The 22,638-nt window shown below is 58.4% G+C and overlaps 2 protein-coding genes across 2 annotated transcripts; one reads left to right on the top strand and one right to left on the bottom strand.

The window, feature by feature from the left end:
• Positions 1-1,257: 1,257 nt before the first annotated feature.
• Positions 1,258-11,375, top strand: NT5C1A (5'-nucleotidase, cytosolic IA). The gene is made up of 6 exons (XM_023941217.2): positions 1,258-1,464; positions 7,387-7,554; positions 8,865-8,994; positions 9,230-9,352; positions 9,774-9,958; positions 10,134-11,375. The coding sequence occupies exons 1-6, from the start codon at positions 1,369-1,371 to the stop codon at positions 10,491-10,493; spliced, it is 1,062 nt and encodes a 353-aa protein (XP_023796985.1). The 5' UTR covers positions 1,258-1,368; the 3' UTR covers positions 10,494-11,375.
• Positions 11,376-18,892: 7,517 nt separating this feature from the next.
• On the bottom strand, positions 18,893-22,107 carry LOC147649278 (uncharacterized). Its single transcript, XM_086863290.1, has 2 exons — positions 19,514-22,107; positions 18,893-19,413 (listed from the first exon to the last, which is right to left on the bottom strand). Exons 1-2 carry the CDS (start codon positions 20,075-20,077, stop codon positions 18,913-18,915), a joined length of 1,065 nt encoding a protein of 354 aa, XP_086719416.1. The 5' UTR covers positions 20,078-22,107; the 3' UTR covers positions 18,893-18,912.
• Positions 22,108-22,638: the final 531 nt, after the last annotated feature.

The raw sequence follows: 22,638 nt of genomic DNA, 5'->3' as shown, positions 1-22,638 counted from the left end.
GTGTGTCCTGCAGCGGAGCACGGGGATGGGAAGGTGCCAGAAGCACGGCAGGGAGTGTATTTTTAGGAGTGCTGCTGATGGGAGAGCTCTGTACCTCGGCTTTGGCTGCTGTGCTTTCCAGGAGCGCGTGTGTGTGAGTTTGCAGCTCAGCAGTGCCTGGGGAAGAAGGAACGGGGCAGTTTGTCCCACCCTGCGGGAGCCGGGACGTGCCAGGGCTGCTGCCTGAAAGGGCAACAACTCAAAAGCTCAGGAGAGAGCTCCAAGAATAGCCTGGTGATGCCGGGGCCCTCCAGGCTCCTGCTTCCCTGGGGGCCACCCCAAAGGAAGCTCAGGTGTTTCCCAGCAGGGAGCTGCAAAGGCCCTGGGGAAAGGAAATCTGTCAGGCTGAAATGATGCTGAATCCCCAAAGGGGTTTGGATTCCTGGAGCCAGCCCTGCTCAGCAGCTCACAGCTTCTCCTGCCTCTGCTCTCCTGCTTGGAGCTCGGTGCAAGTGGGGTGGTGTTGGGTGGATGGGGACACGGGGGTCCCCGAGGCTGTCCTCTGCAGGGAGGGTTGGTTTTTTCTTTAGCTGGAGCACAAGAATTTGGGTAAAACCCTGTTCTGTCACCTCCCCCCAGGAGCTGCCCTGTTCCAGGTGAGATCCTCCCATCCCCTGCCCCTTCCTGGCTCTTGGCTTTTGGTCTCTGGGATGCAGCCCCTGCTCTCCAAGGGCTCCTGGGGGTCTCCTGGTCGTGGGGGAATTTTTAACCTGAGCTGAACACCTCTGTGGCTGCTCCCACCAGCACCCGTGGGAGCGGAGAGCCTTAATTAACACCCGCGCTGATTCCATTAATGAGTGAACGGCGCAGAGGTCACCCTGGCACGGAGCAGGGCCCCACCACACCTCTGTCCTCCCCTGCTGCCACCACCCTGCTCCATCCTCTCCGGCTGCCAGCACTGCGCACCCCGCGCTCTCAGGGATGGGACCGGGACGAGCTCCGGTGTCCGCCGCTGATGCCCCATCGCTCCTGCTCCGTGTCCTCCCGGCGCCACCTTTGTCCCCAGCCCCTTCCCCTCGCTCCCGGGCCTTCGCTGCCCCCTGCGCTGGCTCTGCCCTGCAGCGGGGGCTCCCTCCTCAATTCCCCGCAGCCCCCCGCTATCACCGGGGGGAGCGCGGCGGCGGCGAGGAGCGCTCGGTCCCGAAGAGGTTAATCCGTGGCCCGGTGGACTGAAACCCCGGAGCTTCATGGGATGCCTTATAAAGAGCGTTCCGCCGGGCCGGCCCCGGCTCCGGGAGCTCCCGGGACGCGCGGAGCCGCCGCTGCCCCGGAGCCGCCGCGCACGGAGCGGAGCCGCCGGAGCCGCCGCTGCCCCGGAGCCGCCGCGCTATGGAGCCACCGGGCCCCGCCGGGGCGCCGGGCCGGCCCTGGGATGAAGCCAAGGCTTTCTACGACAATCTCGCCCCCAAGAAGAAGCCCAAATCGGTGAGAGCCCCCAGCGCTCCCTGCCGCGGGGGGACGCAGCCCCCTGCCCCATCTCCTGCGGGTGCCCCCCCAGCTCTCCAGTCAGCTGGCCCATCTCCTGCAGGTTCTCCGGGCTCCTCCTGGGAGCCTCCTCTCCTCTGCATCCCCCCATGGAGCCCCCCCGGCTGTCTGTGGGTGCCCCGGCTCCTCCAGGCTCTCTGAGGTCCCTGCCGGTGCCTCCACGTGTTTTGGGGTGACCCTGGGTCTCTCCGTGTTCCTCGTCTCCTCCAGGCTTTGTGGGCCCCCCCCGTGGTGTCTCTGGTGTTTCTTTCACCCCCTGCCTCCATCCAGACCCTTGGGGATGCCCTGGCTCTCTCCAGGTGCTCCCACTCCTTCACGGCATCCCTGCGTTTCCCTTGGTTGCCCGGGTTCCCCCCGGTTCCCCCCGGTTCCCCCCGGTCTCTCTGGGTTCCTGCAGCTCCCTCTGGTGCTCCTGGCTCCCTCCTGGGCTGGGGTGTCCTTGCAGAGCGGCCCGGGGCCGCGTCAGCCGCCTGTCCCCTGCTGCCAGGGACAGGAGGGGTGGCAGTGGCAGGGCCGGGGGACAGCCCCGGGTCGCTGTCTGGGCCAGGAGGTGTCCCGGGGGTGTCGCTGCCCCTGCCGGGCTCGCTGGGAGGTTCAAGGAAAGGCTGTGTGACCTAACGAGGGCTGAGCCTGCGGGGTTTAAACACGGGAGCGCCTGGAAGTGCGGCCGTACCCCGGCGGGGCTGGGGGCTGGACCCGGGGCTGGCCCTGCCCCTGAGCCCCCCCAGCCACCCCCGGGGCTCTGGCACCCCCAAACTCCTGGGCACAGGAGGGGGACCCGGTGCCAGCCGGCAAAGCTCAGTGTGTCACCTCTCCAGGAGGGGACACAGCCTCACCTGGGGCAGCGCTTGTGCTTTCCCGGGGACCCGCTGTCACCCCCGGGTCTGGACCCGCTGTCACCCCCAGACCCGCTGTCATCCCCGGGTCTGGACCCGCTGTCACCCCCAGACCCACTGTCACCCCCGGGTCTGGACCCGCTGTCACCCCCAGACCCACTGTCACCCCCGGGTCTGGACCCGCTGTCACCCCCGGGTCTGGACCCGCTGTCACCCCTGGGCCCGGAGCCGCTGTCACCCCCGGGTCTGGACCCGCTGTCACCCCCAGACCCACTGTCATCCCCGGGTCTGGACCCGCTGTCACCCCTGGGCCCGGAGCCGCTGTCACCCCCGGGTCTGGACCCGCTGTCACCCCCGGAGCCGCTGCCACCCCCGGCCCCGCTGTCACCCCTGGGTCTGGACCCGCTGTCACCCCCGGCCCCGCTGTCACCCCCGGCCCCGCTGTCGCCCCCGGAGCCGCTGTCGCCCCCGGCCCCGCTGCCAGCTCACGTCGCTGCCGCCCGTGCCCTTCCCGGAGGAGAGGGACAGCCTGGCTTGGTGGCAGGATGCAGCCGCTTGTCTTTCATGGCATGCTTTGCTCATGGATGTGGGCCCGGGCTCCTCCTCCTCTTCCTCTCCTCGCTGCCCAGCGACCCATCCCTGCTCTAAGTGGGGAAACTGAGGCACGGGGGCGGCGATGCGCTTTGCAAACCGAGCTCCAGGCGCTCCCATCCCGGAGCTGGGCTCTCTCCGTGGGGCTGGGGATGATGCCAGGCGCTGTGCCCCTCTTCTGGGGCTGCCCCAGCTGCCCTCCCCAGCCAGGCAGCTGCCAGCCCGTGATGGATGGCTGCAGGGCGCTTTTCCGCAGTATAAATAATGTTCTTGGAAAACTCCAAACCAGCCCGGCCGTCACCCTGAACTTTAATCTGATCCCCAGCAGCGGTGCCCGAGGCTCCTTCGGGAAACGGGGTTTGGTGTCATCCCTGGGGGAGCTGGGTCTGTCTGTCCCCCTGGAGGAGCAGGAGGGAGCTGTGGGGGCTGCGAGGTGACAGGAGAAAAGGAGATTTTGGGGAAATCCTGGGAATGGGTTAACGGGACATTCCTGCTTCCCCACGGCTGCTCCAGCCTTGCTCCTGCCAGGGAGGTCAGCAATGAGACCTGTCACCCTTCAGCAATGCTGGAAATGTTCCTCAGCCTCTCTGGTGATGCTGAGTGGGGTCAGTGAGAGCTGATTTTCTGCTGGCTGCCTTCCTTTGGGCACCCTGCTCGTCCCTTTTGGGACCCACCCGTCTCTGCTGTGTAGCTGGAGTGGGGGCAATGCTTGGCCCTGGAACAAACCCTTCCCTTTCTGTGACCAAAATCCACCTCTGAATATCGAATTAATCACAAGAATTTGGTCTTCTGCAGCATCCAGGGAAGAGCCTGGGGCTGCCAGAATCCCTGCAGGATTTTGGGATGGAGCTGGGTCCAGCCCCAGGCAGCTCAGAAGGACCAAGGGGTGCAGAATGGGGTCCCCACCGTGGCTGTGGCCAGTGGTGGCCTCCAGGGGTGGCACCTGTGGCTCTCCTGCCCCTCTGCACATCCCAGGAGCCTGTGGGATTTCCAAATGTCTGCCTCTAATCCTTGGGGGGCTGCTTAGGATTTACATCTGATTAGAGAAGCGATTTAAAGGCTGCCAGCTGTTGGATCCAGAGGGAGAAAATTGGGCTGTTTCCAGTCACCCCTGGAATAAACCTTTACCCCTGGGGGTTTGGGCTCTGGGTTTGCACTCCATGGAGCTGGAGCCTGCTGGAAAGGTGTTTTTACACTTCTGAGGTGGGGCCTGGACCTTGTGGAGCTCCTGGAGCTGTGCCAGGAGCTGGTGCTCCTCTTCAGAGGGCTGGGCTGTCAGGAGGTGTCATCCCTGGTCATCCCTCCTGTTTGGCTGTCCCTGGGGATGGAGCCAGACTTGGGATGGGTTCTGTTCATCCTCCTCTTTATCCCATCATTAACGCTCGAGGTTCAGGAGGGGGCTGGGTCTGACCTTCCACCGTGAATCCCCAGCAAATTCAGCTGGATTCCAGCAGAGCCCGGACTCCGCTCTCACTGCCCTTGGCTGACCTTGGATGCTGCTCTGAGGGGAAAAACAGAGTTTGTGATTCAGCCCAAACCCTCCAGGGCTGGGGCAGCCAGAGCAGGGGGCTGTGGTGGGGTGGGGGCTGCGGGACCAAATCCATCCCAGCCAGGACTGGGAGTGGGAGCCCTCCCGTGCACACATTTCAGTCACCAAAGAGTGTTTGCCTCGAAACACCACAATTTCTGGGGGAAAAGTGGGGTTGGGTGGGTTGTTTGCAGCGCTCAGACAGAGGATTTGAGGTGCTGTGCCTTCCTGAGGGTTTTTAAAGCTCATTTTCGAGCGCTGTAATGACCATCTGCAGCAGGAACGGGGACGGCGAGGCATCCAAACAACCTTGAGGAGGGAACGCTTCCAAACGAAACCTCCACTTCAGAGAAATGTCAAAACGCAGATCCCTCCTCGCCTGGTTTTCCAAATGTCAGCATTTCCCAGAGAGCAGCAGGGCCCTTCCAGCCCAGCCGGAGCTGGGAGCTGCCTGAGCACCCCAGTGAGACTTTCCTGCCCCGAAAGGTGCAAATCTTCCTGGGCAGGATCCGGCAGATCCCAGGGGCTCCACGCTGGGGCAGAGTCAGGCCTGGAGCTGAGGGTTATTTTTATTGCTGTGTTTATTGCCTCTTAAATGATCCTCCCGGAGGGCTGGTGCCTTTCAGAGGCGAGGAAGGGACCTTGAGCAGCCGGGGCTGTTGCGCAAGGGGAGAGGGAGATGGAAATTCACTCTGGGCACCCGGCTTGGCTTGTGGCCCCAAACATCCTCCTCACCCCCCTGCAGGTGCTGTGACATCTGGGCTGCTGACCTGTTTTCTCTGCTGGGAATCTCCCTCCAGGGCTGACCCTGGTCCAGGATCAGGGAGCAAACACCTGGAAGATTTCCTGGCTATCCAGCACTGCAAGGGCTCGGGAGCAGGATGGAGCAGCAGGACTCCAGCTAATGGCCGGATGTCTCAAGACCTTTCAGAGTTATTAATATTTTCAGCTAATAAATGGCCCATGACACCAGAGTTATTAATTAATGAGCTGAAGTGCCAAGGCTTGGCCCGTGACCAGTTAATAGCTGCTGTCATGGATCGGGTCCTGCCTCTCCTGGGAGCTGTTTTCCTAAAAGAGCCACTTCCAAAGGGGATCTGGTTCCCCTGGAAATGCTGTGGGAAAGGGATCCCTGTGGCTGCAGAGATCTCAGCCTGAGCTAATCTGGGTCTCGTCCTCATGGTCCTCTCTTTAACTGCTTTGCAGGGGATTTGGGGGAGTTTGGGGAGGATGGAGAGGTGCCTGGGCTGGAGCTGGGAATGGGGAGGAGGCTCCCCCTGCCTCATTCCTGGGTGGGGCTGGGGGCAGAGAGCCTCGGGGCGAGCCCAGCCCTGCGGGGAGCGAATCCCAAGGGTGGATGGGGCACCTGGGCCTTGCCAGGATGCTGCTCCTGGCAAGTTCAGCCCCGGGCAGGGTGGGAGCTTGAACTTTGGAGCAGCTGGGCCTGAGGAGCAGCTGGAGGAGGCAGCCTCCACCCTGGGCAAATGGCAGAGGATTGCTCATGGAGCAGGGGGTGAGGCGTTCCTGCAGTTCCAGGGTTTCTCAGAGAGCCCCCAAGCCCTGTCAGCCCAGCTGGGCTCCTCTGCAGGGGACAGGATTCCCTGTGCCACTGTCCCTCTGGAGGATCTGTTGTCCTGGCAGCCAGGGTTTCTCACTGGCCATCAGTAATTAACTTATTTTTGTGCTTGGAATTGAGTGATGGGGATTAACACCCTCCCTGGCCTGCCAGGGGAGAGAGGGAGGACGGGTGGGGGTCAAGATGAGCTCGACTTTCCCTCTGTCCCCTCTGTCCCTGCCAAGTCCCTCTGGTGGCGCCTTCAGCTGGAGCAGGTTTTGGATTTGGCTTTTGGATCCAGCCCTCAAACATTAATAATAATGAGTAATAAATCATTGCTTGCACCACCTGTTTGTCACGTTTCCACCCACAATAAGTGCATGGAGCGTTTGGAGGAGCTGAGCTGGCACGGGGCTGTTTGTCACATCTGGACGGCGTCACGGGACGCGGATCCCGCTCTTTCCTGGCTGGGGGGGTGGGAAAATGTTGGGAAGGTAGAATTAGAAAGAAATTATAAATATGACTTTGTAGCCAGAAAGGCTAAGGAAGAAATACAAATGATAGCACGGTTTGAATAATTCAAAGAAACCAACCGGGCTGGTATGCCAGAACACATTCTTTCCTGGAATAAAACCAAGCTGAGACCCCTCATCCCAGCCTTATAAGGAAAGGTCTGAAGGACCCTGAGATAACTAAAAATATGCAAAAATAGCGATTTCTATAGGTTGTACACAAATGTTACTATATTAGTATACTTAGAAAGATTGGTTAGTTAAGGAATAGAATATTCAAAGGTATAGGTTATATAAGTAGTAGTATAGAAGAGCTCGGTCTCTTTTCACTCTCTTTTTTCCCCGTCTCTCTTTTTTTTTCTCTTGCCCTCTCTCTTGCCCTCTCTTGTTCTCTCTCTACCTCTCTACCCCACGCCCTGAAATAAACTTCTAACACTTAACTCGATTATAGAGGTCTTTGCCGTGTCTCTGACCGTCCCCAGAAAGCGTCTCCTACAGGAAAAGCCACGCAAATTCCTTCTGCACGGCCTTCAGCCGTTCCTCCTGGGCTCTGCACGGGTTCTGGGGGCCTGTGTGCAGCGGGAGGGCTTGGGAATGGGATCTGAGGTGTCCCAAATGTGCGGGGACGGAGCATCGGGGCTTCATCTGTTGAAGCACTGCCACGCAGCCGCTCCCCAAATCCTTCCAGAGGCGTCGCCCACCTCGTGGCCTTTCGTGTTGGGGCTGAACAGATGCCACCCCAGGCTGGGAGCAGCATCCTTTTTTATTTTATTTTATTTTTTATTTATTTATTTTTTATTGATTTATTTTTTATTTATAATTTTATCCCTCTGCCCCCAGCCCAAACCCGAGAATGCCATCACCATCGCGGTGTCCTCGCGGGCGCTGTTCCGCATGGAGGAGGAGCAGAAGATCTACACGGAGCAGGGCGTGGAGGCCTACGTGAAATATCAGCTGGACCACGAGAACGAGCCCTTCCTCCCCGGGGCCGCCTTCCCCTTCGTCAAGGTCAGCAGCCACCGCCACAGGGTCCCCAAAAATTTTGGGGAGAGGATGGAGCTCGTGTGGGGGCAGGATGGGCACGAGCAGCGGGGCAGGAGCAAACAGAGGGCACATAAACCTCCTCCAACGAGTGATGTGCTGCTCCCAGGGCTGGATTTTCCATCTTGAGCTCAAGAATTGAACAAATCATCTCCTTGGATCACATTTAAAGTTTCTTTTTAGGGAGTTGTCTTTTTTTCTTTTTTTTTTTTTTAATTATGAGTATTATTACAATTTATTTATTCTTGTAAATTTGGCTGGGTTTAGCCTTGCTCCAGAGTCAGCCAATTTCTAATTCTGACGTGTTGAAATGAAGCATTTCAAACTTGAAAAAATATTTTCCAACTCCTGTACCAGTCAGTGCAGTTTTGGGTGCTGGAGCCCGTTCCCAATGAATAAATTAATCAGTTCTGTGGGGTGAGACTTGTTTCTGATTGCTTGAAAAACAATTATCTGTCACTTGGAGCTAATTTATCCTCATTTAATAGCTCCAAACCTTTTGTGTTTGAAAACAGAAGAGTAGCTAGGTGGAATTTCACCCCCCACCCAAAAGTGAATCTGTTTTTCCCCAGCTGATGCCACCTTGGCTCAGGGTTCAGGTGGGGATTTGGGTGACCAGGAGTGGTTTATTGATGGGAAGTTGTGAGGACCACACCTGGGGCTAGATTTGTGGATTTTGGTGACCAGGAGTGGTTTATTGATGGGGAGGGGTGAGGACCACACCTGGGGCTGGCCAGATTTGTGGATTTTGGTGACCAGGAGTGGTTTATTGATGGGGAGGGGTGAGGACCACACCTGGGGCTGGCCAGATTTGTGGATTTTGGTGACCAGGAGTGTTTTATTGATGGGAAGTTGTGAGGACCACCCCTGGGGCTGGCCAGATTTGTGGATTTTGGTGACCAGGAGTGTTTTGCTGGGTGGGAAGTTGTGAGGACCACCCCTGGGGCTGGCCAGATTTGTGGATTTTGGTGACCAGGAGTGTTTTATTGATGGGGAGGGGTGAGGACCACCCCTGGGGCTGACCAGATTTGTGGATTTTGGTGACCAGGAGTGTTTTATTGATGGGAAGTTGTGAGGACCACACCTGGGGCTGGCCAGATTTGTGGATTTTGGTGACCAGGAGTGTTTTATTGATGGGAGGGGGTGAGGACCACACCTGGGGCTGGCCAGATTTGTGGATTTTGGTGACCAGGAGTGTTCTGCTGGGTGGGAGGAGGCTCAGAAGCACAGCTGGGGGGCCTGGCTGACACCCAGCCCCTCTCCCCGGGGTGCTGCAGGCTCTGGAGGCGGTGAATGCTCAGCTCCGTGAGCTCTACCCCGACAGCGAGGAGCTCTTCGACATCGTCCTCATGACCAACAACCACGCCCAGGTTGGGGTTCGCTTGATCAACAGCATCAACCACTACGGTGAGACGGGGACAAAGCTGTCCTTGGTGGCCTCTGGGTGTTGTCACTGCTTGGCACCAAGAAGAGGAGATGTCTTCTCCCATTTTCCCCGCTCCTCTCAGATTTTCTGGGTGTTGAGCAAGAATTGGCGGGCGGGGAGGGGCTCTGCTGAGCTTGGATTAACCCCAGTCCTCGCAGCTCCAAGGCTGGGTTTGGGGGGCAGCCAGGCTCACCCCGGGGTCCCTCTTGCCCTCAGATCTGTTCATCGAGAGGTTCTGCATGACGGGAGGGAACAGCCCCATCTGTTACCTCAAGGCCTATCACACCAACCTCTACCTGTCCTCCGACGCCGAGAAAGTGAGTGGGGCCATTGAAGAGGGTGAGTCTGGGGTCCAGCTCAGGGGGGGCAGCGGGGGGAGCCTGGAGCCCTCAGGGAGTTGATCCCAGCAAGGACAACTCCAAAATCCGTGTCCCCAAACCAACACGCGCTTAAGGTTTGCCTTTCCCCACATCTCCGAAGCTCCAAGGAGCCTCCAGTTTCCATAGAAATGAGCCTTTCCTCCAGCTCCACAGCTCTCCCGAGGCTAAGGCGGTGTTTTTCCTCCTTAATTCTTGTATGCAAAGGGTGATTTGTCATCTGGGGGGGTTTGTTTTTGCCGTGGGAGCTCTCGGGGCCGAGCTGGGGGTGCTGTTTCCTCGCGGCGTTTTGCTCCCGGCCCCTCGTGTTTTCGCTCTGCTCCTCAGCAGCTGAGCCACCAGGATGATCCTTGGGTGACTTCCACCTCTTGCCTCGTCCTCAGGGATCGCTGCAGCCACCATCTTCAGCCCCAGCAGGGACCTGGAGGTGTCGGAGAAGCAGCTGCGGGTGGCGTTCGACGGCGACGCCGTGCTCTTCTCGGATGAGTCGGAGCAGATCGTGAAGGCCCACGGCCTGGACATGTTCTTCGAGCACGAAAAGGCCCACGAGAACAAACCCCTGGCACAGGTAGAGCTGGGCTGGAGGCAGGAAAAGGCTCTGGGAGAGAGGCAGCCCTCTTGGGATGCTCCCAGAGTCGGCTGCGAGGTGGAGCCGCTGACTTTGGGGTCATTTTTGGGGGTCCGAAGGGTGACAGCAAGCTGGGGGTCCAAAGGGTGACAGCAAGGTTTCTTTTCTCCACCAGGGCCCCCTGAAGGGTTTCCTGGAGGCGCTGGGGAAGCTGCAGAAGAAGTTCTACTCCAAGGGGCTGCGGCTGGAGTGCCCCATCCGCACGTACCTGGTGACGGCGCGCAGCGCGGCCAGCTCGGGGGCGCGGGCCCTAAAGACTCTGCGCAGCTGGGGCCTGGAGACGGACGAGGCTCTGTTCCTGGCCGGGGCTCCCAAGGGGCCGCTGCTCAGGAAGATCCGGCCCCACATCTTCTTCGACGACCAGATGTTCCACGTGGAGGGAGCGCAGGAGATGGGCGCCGTGGCCGCCCACGTCCCCTACGGCGTGGCCCAGAAGCAGAAGCGGGAGAAGCAGCAGACCCCCAACAGCAAATAGTGGGGCTGGGGGAGATCCCAGAGCCTCCAGCACCCACCTCACCCCCTGGGCCACGCTCCCTGCTCGTGCAGGGGGTGTTTGTTGTGGGAGTGGGAGCTCATCCCCCTGTTAGGGGCAGGGAGACAGGAGGAACACCTGGAGGAGGAGACACCTCGGTGCCCACGGAGGTGTTGTGGCATTGTCCCCGTTCCTCGTGGGGCTCCTCGGTGCCAGGAGATGTTTTCCCAGTTCCTCCCAGCACTCGCTTCGGGCAAAGATCCCTCGAGGATGGCTCTGCCTTGTGTGGAATCTTTGTGCCAGGCAGGTTTAATCTATTTATTTAAAATCCCCCAAGCCACTCCCAGAGCCTTGTGGCTTTCCCAAGCAAATGTTCCAGGCTGAACTGTTGAACTGGAAAGTTGGGAGCGCCCAAAAAAACCTTCCAAGCAGCTTTGAAACAAAATTTTGTCCTTTTTGACTGGAATTAATTGTTCCTTCACAGCCCCAGCTGCTGCTTCCCAACCAGAAAACACTCAGTGTCTGTCCTTTCACCAAGATTTTGCCAGCTTAAATTTGGGAAAAATAGAAAAGAAACACTTAACATATTAAAAAAGGAAAAGAAAAAAAAAAAATCCTATTTCCTGCTTGGAACTTTGGGCTGGTGTATTGTTGGCCCAGGTTTTTAATATTTGGGTTTGACACTTGCATGATTTAGCACTTAAAATTAATAATCTCAGTGAGCATCCAAAGCCCAGCTTGTCCAAGGGCTGCAGACACACGCCCAGGGCTTGAATTTAAGTTAAAAGCAGGCCCTGATATATTTAGGGACATTTGAAGTCCATTTAGGTAAATGTGCAGAGAATTTCAGCCTGGGGATTTCAATTAAAGGATTTTTTTTCCTCCCTTTCTAGGCTGAGCCCATAATCTTTTTCTCCTCAGCTCCTTAAAAACCTCTGGTGTTTCCTAAAATAGACACCTCTGTTAGCGATGCTGTGAGAGAAGCAAATCTCTGATTAAAAAAACAGGATGGGAAATCAATGGGAGAGAGAAACTGGTGTGAAAATCACCCTGACATTTCTGCTCAAAGCCCTGTCCCAAAGGAGACACTCGGGAGGAAAATTTAAAGATTATTTTTTCCTCGTGAGTTTTTCTTTTCCTCTCTATTTTATTTATTTTATTTATTTTTTTTTTATTTTTATTTTGCACGACACTCCACGGCTGAGCAGGAAGGATGCTCAATATTATCAGATATTTTCCTACAAATTCCATGGGCTGGAATTCAATGGAATTCCTGGCTGACAAAAATTCAAAATTCAATGGAAATTTTCCAAGCTGGCTCTTTCCAGGGAAGTTTCAGCTCAAACAGCGAGGCTGGAGCTGGAGTGATCACCCTTTTGAGGAATATCTAAATAACCAAGCTGGTGATGCCTTCACCTTTTCTCATTGCACTAAATCCTGCTCTAGCACTGAAAAGAAAATTGCACTTTTTTCCCCCCCCCCAAAAAAAAAAATCTTTGGCAGACTGTTAATTGTCACATCTGGGTGACAAACACCTGGGAGGAAGATCTAAAATCCAAACAAACAAACGAAAATCTTGGGAGAAACGAGTTTCTGAGTGTCACATCCGCCAGCACTCGGGTTTAGAGGAAGGTTTTGTCTTTTTTTTAATGGGAACCCAAGATTTTGGGGTCTGAACTGGATCTTGGAGACCTTTTTGGCAGCTGGGAGGGGGAGCACAGCCAGTAAACATTTCCAAGGTGTTTCCTGAAGGTGGTGGAAGCCCAGCCAAGCCTGGCTCATGCAGGGGGGAGGATGCTGCAGGAGAAATGTCCCCAGCCAGTCTTGGGGACAGGGCAGGGTGCCAGCGGGACTGGGGACACGGGGCGTGTCCGTGGGATGATCCAGAGGTGACGCTGCTGTCGGCAGGGCTGGAGGAGATGGATGCTCAGTGCGTTGTGGTTTTGGGGCAGAACTCTGGAATTTTGCAGATTCCTGCTGGAATTCAGATTCCTGAGGTGCACAGAGAGCTGGGGACAGTTTTAGTGACCCTGCTTCGGGTCCTCCACTGCCAGGGCAGCTCAGGGGCTCCCTGGGAGATGTGGGGCTCAGGGAATGGACCCAGGTGAGCCCAAATCCTTCCTGAGCAGGGAGGATTTTCCATCCCCACCACGGCTGCCCCTTTTGCCTTGATCCACGTGGCTTCCTCTGGTTCTGGTTTAGTTTGGTTTGGGTTTTTCCCCTCCTCCGTTTCTACAGCTGGAAGACAAAGACTTCAAAGCTTGTGTACATCCCTCATGTCCCCTAGGGCTGGGGAGTGACCCTGGGATCATCCCCTGGGATCATCCCCTGGGATCATTCCTGGGATCATCCCCTGGGATCATTCCTGGGATCATCCCCTGGGATCGCTCCCTGGGATCATTCCTGGGATCGCTCCCTGGGATCATTCCTGGGATCATCCCCTGGGATCATCCCCTGGGATCATTCCTTGGGATCATTCCCTGGGATCATTCCTGGGATCATTCCTGGGATCATCCCCTGGGATCATCCCCTGGGATCATTCCTGGGATCATCCCCTGGGATCATCCCCTGGGATCATCCCCTGGGATCATCCCCTGGGATCATTCCTGGGATCATCCCCTGGGATCATTCCCTGGGATCATCCCCTGGGATCATTCCTGGGATCATCCCCTGGGATCATCCCCTGGGATCATTCCCTGGGATCATTCCTGGGATCATCCCCGGGATCATTCCTGGGATCATTCCTGGGATCATTCCCTGGGATTATCCCACAGGGTCGTGCCCCCCTCGTGCTGTCCTGGCTGACAACCGGACTTTTCCTGCTGTGTGTTGTTGCTGTGGATTTCATTTCATTGTCCTCCGCTGGTTTTTGGTTAATGGGATCCCTCGGGGTGTTTTTCCATAATAAACCGTGTTGGTCCCAGCCCGGCTCCCGCTGTTCTCACAAGGAGGGTTTGGCCAGGGTCTGAGCTCCCTGCCTGGGACCTCCCAGGTTTTATGGTGATGGGGTGGGCGTGACGAGAAGGAAAAAGGAGTTTTGGGGTTTAAGGGAATTCAGAAAATGCGATTAAAGCTCCAAGTTTGGGACTGGAGAACCTGTGGGAGAGGTGGGATTCCAGGGGTGGGATGTGCTGCGCTACAACCTCCTCCCTCTGCTTCGTGAGCGGCTTTTGTGGGGCACCTGGGCTCGTGATGAAGCCCTGGATAAAAATACAGCTTGGCAGGAGACTTTTGTCAACTTGATCTTCTCCCAGCCAACAGGTGGGAGGCAGCAAAAGCTCGGTGGAGGAGATTTATGGCTGCTGAAGGAGCCACACTGCAGCTCACAGCTCCTCCCTGCCACTGAGGGCAACAAATGGACTGAGGGGAAGCAACAAATTCTCCATCCATCACCAAATATAGCCAAGGAATGTCCGTAGGCCCCAGGGCAGCATCCCTGCCCTGGCTGTTCATTTAAGGGATGGATGGCCCTCAGCAGAGCCTTCCTGCTTTGCTGGAATTCCTTTTCCCCCATCCCATCCCAAATCCTGCTGTGTTCTTCCGCCAGATGCTTGGAGGGAGGAAAAAAAATAAATATAATAAAAATAAATCAAATTCCATCACAGATTCCAGCACCAACGGAAAGTGCAGGTGTGCCCAGCCAGGCCTGGGATGTCCCCGAGCCCTCGAGTGTGACCCTGAGATGAGGGAGGGACAGGGGGAGCTCTGTGCAGGTGGATTTGGGATGGCTGGCTGCAAAGCCTGAGGTTTGGATTCTGCTGCCTGTTTTCCCAAGGTTGGTTTTTTTTTCCCCTTCATCAGGCACGGCAGGGCTTTGCAGGGAGCGTGCTTTGAAATAAAGCCCGTGGAGGAGGCGGAGGCGGAGGCAGAGCTGGTGGGAATTATGCTGCCACTCAGCAATTGTCAGCACAGATGTTCCCGAGGTAATCACGGCCCTGAATAGCAGGAGCTGCTTTTCATGGCAAATCCAGGATTTAACCCCCAAGAACTTGTGGGGTGTCTCGAGAGAGGGGGACACCCCTGGTGAGCACGGCAGGGAGCTTGGGCAGAGCGTGGACTCTGCTCTCCCGGTCCTTGGTGTGCACCGGGGGAGTTGTGCCACCTCCCTGCCTCAGTTTCCCCATCACCCTGACAGATCAGAGTGAATCACGGAATCCCAGACTGGTTTGGGTTGGAAGGGACCTGAAAGTTCATCCAGTGCCACCCCAGCCATGGGCAGGGACACCTCCCACTGTCCCAGGCTGCTCCAAGCCCCGTCCCACCTGGCCTTGGACACTTCCTAGGATGGTGAATCCAAAACTGATGAATGCTCCGGAGGGAATGGAGGATGATTCCAGCTCCTCAGGGAGGGAAAGCAGAAACCCAGGAGTGCTCTGAAGCGCAGTGAAACCCCTGCAGACCCTGGGGTGGGGAGGGGACACACAAATCCAGGTCTGTCCTGCGGCCCAGGTGGGAACTCCTCTGCATCACCTTTACTTCTGCATCCTCCCTGAAGGGCAGAACAAACGCCAACAACCCTGAGCAGCAACCTGCAGCCATCCCAGGGGGATAAAATGTCAGGGCAGGGCGCTGGTGACAGGGTGACAGAAACACCCGGGGCTGGAAGGACAGATAAGGGGACCTGGCGGCAGGAGAACAAGCAAAGGGCACTCGCTATCAGCGCCGCCGGGGCCGTGCCAGGATTTCAGCGGCCCGACCATCCCATCCCTTCCACACTGCTATTTTTAACCGTGGTTGCTGACACCTCTGTCACCAGCGCCTAAAATGGTCCCCCCCGAGCTCAGCCAGGGCCACCCCGCGCCGCCGAGGCCACCAACGAAGCCGTGACTCAACGGGGCGTGTGTGGAGCTGCTGGCCAAGAGGCGGCTCCGTGCTGGGCCAGCTCCTCGGGAGATGCTCCAGAAGGTTCCTGGTCAGGGCCAGGAGGGCTCGGTGGGGCTCGTGCAGCTGCCTTCCACCTGGGAATCGTCCAGCCCTGGCTGGGAATCACTGCTGTCCCCATGGATGTCACTGGGAATCGCTGCTGACCCCATGGATATCACTGGGAATCGCTGCTGACCCCATGGATATCACTGGGAATCGCTGCTGTCCCCATGGATGTCACTGGGAATCACTGCTGACCCCATGGATATCACTGGGAATAACTGCAGTCCCCATGGATGTCACTGGGAATCGCTGCTGTCCCCATGGATATCACTGGGAATCACTGCAGTCCCCATGGATGTCACTGGGAATCGCTGCTGTCCCCATGGATGTCAGTGGGAATCGCTGCTGACCCCTGGGATATCACTGGGAATCACTGCAGTCCCCATGGATATCACTGAGAATCGCTGCTGACCCCATGGATATCACTGGGAATCGCTGCTGTCCCCATGGATATCACTGGGAATCACTGCTGACCCCATGGATGTCACTGGGAATCGCTGCTGACCCCATGGATATCACTGGGAATCGCTGCTGTCCCCATGGATATCACTGGGAATCACTGCTGACCCCATGGATGTCACTGAGAATCGCTGCTGACCCCATGGATATCACTGGGAATCGCTGCTGACCCCATGGATATCACTGGGAATCACTGCTGACCCCATGGATGTCACTGGGAATCACTGCAGTCCCTTGGGATATCCCTGGGAATCACTGCAGACCCCATGGATATCACTGGGAATCGCTGCTGTCCCCATGGATGTCACTGGGAATCGCTGCTGTCCCCATGGATATCACTGGGAATCGCTGCTGACCCCATGGATATCACTGGGAATCGCTGCTGTCCCCATGGATATCACTGGGAATCACTGCTGTCCCCATGGATATCACTGGGAATCGCTGCTGACCCTTGGGATATCACTGGGAATCGCTGCTGACCCTTGGGATATCACTGGGAATCGCTGCTGACCCCTGGGATATCACTGGAAATCGCTGCTGTCCCCATGGATGTCACTGGGAATCACTGCTGTCCCCATGGATATCACTGGGAATCGCTGCTGTCCCCATGGATATCACTGGGAATCACTGCTGACCCTTGGGATATCACTGGGAATCGCTGCTGTCCCCATGGATATCACTGGGAATCACTGCAGACCCCATGGATATCACTGGGAATCGCTGCAGACCCCATGGATGTCACTGGGAATCGCTGCTGACCCCATGGATATCACTGGGAATCACTGCTGTCCCCATGGATATCACTGGGAATCACTGCTGGTCCTTAAGGGGTGTCTCAGTGGGGATGGCTCTGTGGGAACTTCCACCCACGCTGGTGGAATAACCCTTTGGCTACTGGGCAGGAAAAGATCTTGGAAGCACAGAGCAAACCCACCCTGTTCCCTGCCCGGAGATCCCCTCTTATGAAAACCTGCCTGGTTTTCCCTGCTCTGCCCCGAGCAGCGAGCGAGGGAGGCGGAGATCTCCCTGTCCTGGCGTTTTCCCATTCCTGCAGCCAAGGCTCTGTTACCAGGGCTGCACTTCAAAGCTGAGCTGGCAGCGCTGTGCCGGATGGGGCTGTGCCATAATCCCCCCTGGGAGGAGAGCAGAGCAGAGGAGGGGGGGTCTTAGACCTTCTGGGGCTACAGGAGAGCTGGAGAGGGACTTTGGACAAGGGCATGGAGTGAGGGGATGAAGGAGAATGGGTTTAAACTGAAGAAAAGTCGATTTAGATTGGATTTTGGGAGGAAATCTTTCCCTCTGAGGATGGTGAGGCCCTGGCACCGGTTGCTCAGAGGAGCTGTGGATGCCAGGGAGGATAAATGATGGAAAATCTGCTCCGATTGCATTACAAGGGAAGCTTGGCTGCTCCCACCTGCACTGACTTTTGGTGGGAATTGGAGCGCGAGTGGACATTGCTGGAATTCACACCCATCCCGACGGGGATGCGTTTGTCCCAGGGGAACATTTCCCGTGGGGATGGGGACAGGGACAGCTGTGGTGCTGAGCAGGTGCCACGAGAGGGCTGCGCGGTGCCACCAGAGGTGGCTTGGTGGCCCCTGTCCCCCTCCTTGGTGTCCTTCAAGGGCCAACGTGCATCACCCCCCTCCAGGTGCCACCTTCAGGTGCCTCAGCACAACCCCTGGGCTGTCCCCAAACCCACCCCAGGTTTGACCTCCACGGGGAGGGGCAGCTGTTTGAAGCCCACTAAGCTGCCCGTGCAGAGATTTCCCTCAGTGCCAACTCCTCATGCCCTAAAGCGCCATCTCGGACACTTTGTCACCCAGGGTGACCTGGCTGGGGGGGGATGTGGGGCCACCCCACGTGGCAGGGGTGGGATGATGGGGGCTGCACAAACAGGCCCTGCTTCCTCCTCCAGGTGCGGCTGGGAATCATTAGGAACTCCCCGCGCCGCCCGAGTGTGGGAACTGGAAGAGAAAGCTGGAGAGAGGCCTTCTTTCATCTCCCCACTCCCTCCTCCCCCTGCGTCTGCCAAGCCTGGCTTCCTTTTGAATCCTTTAGCTTGTGCCAAGCGAGGGAGAAGAGGAGGGGGGGAAGAAAGAGAAAAAGGGAAGGGAGGAAAAAAAAAATAAAAAGAAAAAAAGCAAAAAAGCAACAACCGCAGGAATGCGTCCAGGGATCTGGCTTCCTTCAGGCTGCCGAGCCCTGAATACCCCGGCTCCACTCGGGGAGATGGAGGGGGGCAGGAGTGGGAAAACAAACGGGGCAGCGACTCCACGGGGAGTGCCCAAGGGTGTCGGGGAGGGGGACACCTCCCCTGCTTTGGGGGCTTTGGGGGCACCCCGAGGTGCCACGGGTCCCACGCTGGGAACAAACCTGGCACGTGTGTTTGAACTTCAGCCGTGTTCCACGCCGTGGGGACACAGTGCCCGCGGTCCATGGCCCGTGGGGACACAGTGCCCATCACACAGTGCCCCATTCCATCACCATGGGGACACGGTGCCCGCGTTCCATGGCCCGTGGGGACACGGTGCCCATTCCATCGCCGTGGGGACACGGTGCCCATTCCATCACCGTGGGGACACGGTGCCCATTCCATCACCCGTGGGGACACGGTGCCCATTCCATCACCGTGGGGACACGGTGCCCCATTCCATCACCCGTGGGGACACGGTGCCCATTACACGGTGCCCCATTCCATCACCGTGGGGACACGGTGCCCCATTCCATCACCCGTGGGGACACGGTGCCCCATTCCATCACCATGGGGACACGGTGCCCATTACACGGTGCCCCATTCCATCACCCGTGGGGACACGGTGCCCATTCCATCACCGTGGGGACACGGTGCCCCATTCCATCACCGTGGGGACACGGTGCCCCATTCCATGGCCCGTGGGGACACAGTGCCCCATTCCATGGCCCGTGGGGACACGGTGCCTGTCCGTGTCCCGGCGTGGAACACGGCACCAGGGCAGTCTGGGAGCCTTTTCTCGGGCACATCGGGAGAAGGATGGTTTTTGACTCGCTGCCGACTTTATTCCCAGCAAATTAATAATTTCCTCTTGTGGCAGCAGCTTTGGCCTGTGCGGGTGAGCGCTGGTGGCTCCCGCTGCCCTCGCAGCCGCAGGGCCCGCACCGCACCTCCCTCCATCCTCATCCTCAGCTGGGCTCCCTCCAGCTGTGCCGAGCTGTCAGATCCAGCCCAGCTGCGGCGGCCGCGGCCTCGGGAGCCTCCCGGGGGGAGCGGGGGCCCGGCTGTGAACTGATGATGAGTGCCGGAGGTGGCTGCAGCGCCTTGGGTGGCGGCGAGGGAGGCGCAGCTCCAGCAAGGAGCTCTCGCTGCCTCTTGGCTTCGCAGCCGCTCCGGAGAAACGGGGAAAAAGCAGCGAGGGAACCGCCAGCACACAGCGGAGCTCTGAACCGGAGACACGGGGCAGCTGCCGGGTGGGAGCGCTGGCCACCCCGGCAGGGCGGCTGGCAGGAACCTGGGCACGGCGTTTGTCACCCGAGTCCCCGCAGGGCTCCTGGCAGGAACCTGGGCACGGCGTTTGTCACCCGAGTCCCCGCAGGGCTCCTGGCAGGAACCTGGGCACGGCGTTTGTCACCCGAGTCCCCGCAGGGCTCCTGGCAGGAACCTGGGCACGGCGTTTGTCACCCGAGTCCCCGTAGGGCTCCACACACGGGCTGGCCGCTCCCCCCCGTGTGCCACGGGCTCCGCACAGCCCGGTCCCGGCTCTGTCCGTGTGTCCGGCGGCTCTGTCCGTGTGTCCGGTGGCGCTGTCCGTGTGTCCGGCGGCTCTGTCCGTGTGTCCGGCGGCGCTGTCCGTGTGTCCGGCGGCGCTGTCCGTGTGTCCGGCGGCGCTGTCCGTGTGTCCGGCGGCTCTGTCCGTGTGTCCGGCGGCTCTGTCCGTGTGTCCGGCGGCGCTGTCCGTGTGTCCGGCGGCTCTGTCCGTGTGTCCGGTGGCGCTGTCCGTGTGTCCGGCGGCGCTGTCCGTGTGTCCAGCGGCGCTGTCCGTGTGTCCGGCGGCTCTGTCCGTGTGTCCGGTGGCGCTGTCCGTGTGTCCGGCGGCTCTGTCCGTGTGTCCGGTGGCGCTGTCCGTGTGTCCGGCGGCGCTGTCCGTGTGTCCAGCGGCGCTGTCCGTGTGTCCCGACGCCTCTCCCGTGTGCGGGCACTCGGGACGGGCGGATCGCCATCCCATTCCTCGGGCAGCGATTGTGTTTTGTTCCTTATTTCTACCGCCGGGGTGGTGCCACAGGTGGGCGATTGTTCCAGCTGACAGCCTGAAAGGCGAAGGAACAAGACTGAACTTCCTGCCATTCAATTAGAGAAAGTGAGCATTCAGCAGCAGCTGCTGGCTCCTGGCAGGAGCCGAGCCCCGGCTGCGGTGGGCGCAGGGAAAGGCAGGAAAATCTCCCTGATGCCAAGGGCACGGCGGGTCCCCAAGCACCTCTGGCTGTCGCTGCTCCCCTCCTGAGTTTGTTTTTTTGTTGGGAGGAGATTTCCTGGTCAAAGCAGCTCCATGGAGCAGAAGTTGGATGAGGAGGAGCTCAGGAATGGGGGGCTGAGCCTGGAGAAAAGGGGGCTCAGGGGGAGCTCCTGGCTCTGCACAACTCCCTGGCAGAAAGGAGCAGCCAGGTGAGGGTCAGGCTCTGCTCCCAGGGATGAGAGAAAACAGCATCAAGTTGTGCCAGGGGAAGTTTAGGTTGGATATTAGGGGAAAAAAAAAAAAAATCTTCGCTGAAAAGGTGGTCAGGCATTGGAACGAGGTGCCCGGGGCAGCGGTGGAATCACCATCCCTGGAAGCATTCAGAAAACACGAGGATGTGGCACTCGGGGACGTGCTTTAGTGCAGAGCACGGCGGTGCTGGGTTAATGGTTAGACTCGGTTTTAAGGGTCTTTCCCAGCTTTAATGGCTCTGTGGGAAGCACCAGCGTGGAAAAGAGCAGCGTGTGGCGGTGGGGGACACTTTCAGCAGGGAAAGGCCAAGCCAAGGAGGCAAAGCCAGGAGCTCCAAGTGCCGGAGGGAGCGGCTTCTCCCCGGGCCAGCTTCGCCTCTGCCCTGAACTCTGCGTGATCCCTGACCCTGGGGCCTCTGTGGCAGAGGGCTGGTGGCTTTGGAAGCCCTCTGGATGTGCACTTCCCCTCCTCTGTGCTGGAAGGGGATGATCCCTTCCCCTCCTGAGCGGGAGCCTCCTTGTCCCTGTTTCCCCAGGCACGTCTGTGCTCCCTCCGGGAGGCTGCCAAGGGAGGGAGGGAGGGAGGGAGGGGTGTGTGCTCCTGTGAGCTCCACATGGGGAACAAACCTCTCTCCCTCTCCCCTGCACTGCCTGGGCCCCCTCGGAGGCATCCGGGGCGTTGTGGAAACCCCTGCAGCAGCTCAGGGTGCACTGAGGGCTTCAGGGTCTCCATGTGGCAGCAGGAGCCCAAAGCCACCCCTGCTCCATTTCCTTCCCTCACTCTTCCCCTCCTGGGACGGATCCAATTGGAGAAGAGTCTCCTGCTGCCACCTCTCCCTGTCCCTTCCTCGTGCCATCTGTCCCCAGCACAGCGACAACCTCACCGGTGGCGTTCCTGCTCAGGATCCTCAGCTCTCTGTTTTTAACCCATCTGCTCCCAGGGGCTGGGGGTGTCTCCCGGGCTGCTTGTGACCATCAGGGCTGCGCTTGGAATCCGTCTGGCGCGGCTGCAGCGCACGGAGAGCCCCAAATGCCTCCACGCACTCCAGAACCCACAGCTCCTGCTGCACAGGGTGGGAGCGAGCAGAGCTCAGAGCCTCGCACGAACACGGAGCTCCAGCACAGCCCGGGGAGGTGACACTGCAGCCCAAGGGATCAGCAGCCACCAGCCCCGTGGAGCTTTTCGAGCTGGACACGCCAAAGAGCGGCCACGTCCTCGGTGCCTCGTGTCACCTCCGTGAGGCTGGGAGGGCTCGGGGGTGATGTCTGTGGATGTTAAAGGCACTTGTGTACCCAAACAGCCCAGGCACATGCTGTCACTGCCTCTGCAGTGCCATCTGGCCAGCAGCGAGGCAGCTAGAACCAGGGCTGTGTGCAGGAGAACATTTTACAACAGAAAGCAATTAACAGAATAAAGCCCTTTTTAAAATCCAGTAATTAAAAACAGTCCCTCCCCCTTGTTTTCCTTTTAAGCTGAAAGTTGCTGTTTACTCATTTGCTTTACAAAGTGTGCCTTGTTGTGGCTTCAGAAGAAATGAAAGTTTGAAGTGGTTAGAGAAGAAAGGCTTTGGGGCTGGTGCGTTCCAGGCAGGGCGGAGGGGCAGGGGTTCTCCAGCCCGGCTTGTTTGTATTTGTTCTTGTCTACTCACAAGATCGCTAAACACACATTTAACAAGTGGTGGAACTGTCTACCAGCCTGATCTCTCCCAGGGTTCATAAGAAGAGGCCTGGCACATTAGCATTGCTGGGGGAAGGGGAGGGGGAGGACAGCCCTTTTGAAGGGTTGGTGTTTTGGGGCTGAGTGAGGAGGGAAGGGCTCCTTGTGCAGGCCAAGTCCCAAACAAAGGCATTGTGTTCCCCCCCGGGACTGGCCCCGGGGGAAGGCCAGGACCTCGCCTCACCAGCCATGGGTTTTCCCATCCCAGCTCCTCCTGTTTCCTCCAGGGTGCAGCCCTAAGGCCATCCAAGGCTTTCCAAGGCCAGAGGTGGGAGCAGGGCTGGCACCTCCAGGGCTGGCTCATCCCATCCCCGAGAGCCAAGGAGCCCAGGGTCATGGGGACCATCCTGTGCCACAGCAGGTCA

Source organism: Cyanistes caeruleus, chromosome 26 (assembly GCF_971803275.1).
Source record: "Cyanistes caeruleus chromosome 26, bCyaCae1.hap1.1, whole genome shotgun sequence".
NCBI classification, from domain to species: Eukaryota; Metazoa; Chordata; class Aves; order Passeriformes; family Paridae; genus Cyanistes; species Cyanistes caeruleus.
The sequence above is the reverse complement of the archived record's forward strand: the minus strand, read 5'-3'. Positions and strand labels throughout refer to the sequence as shown.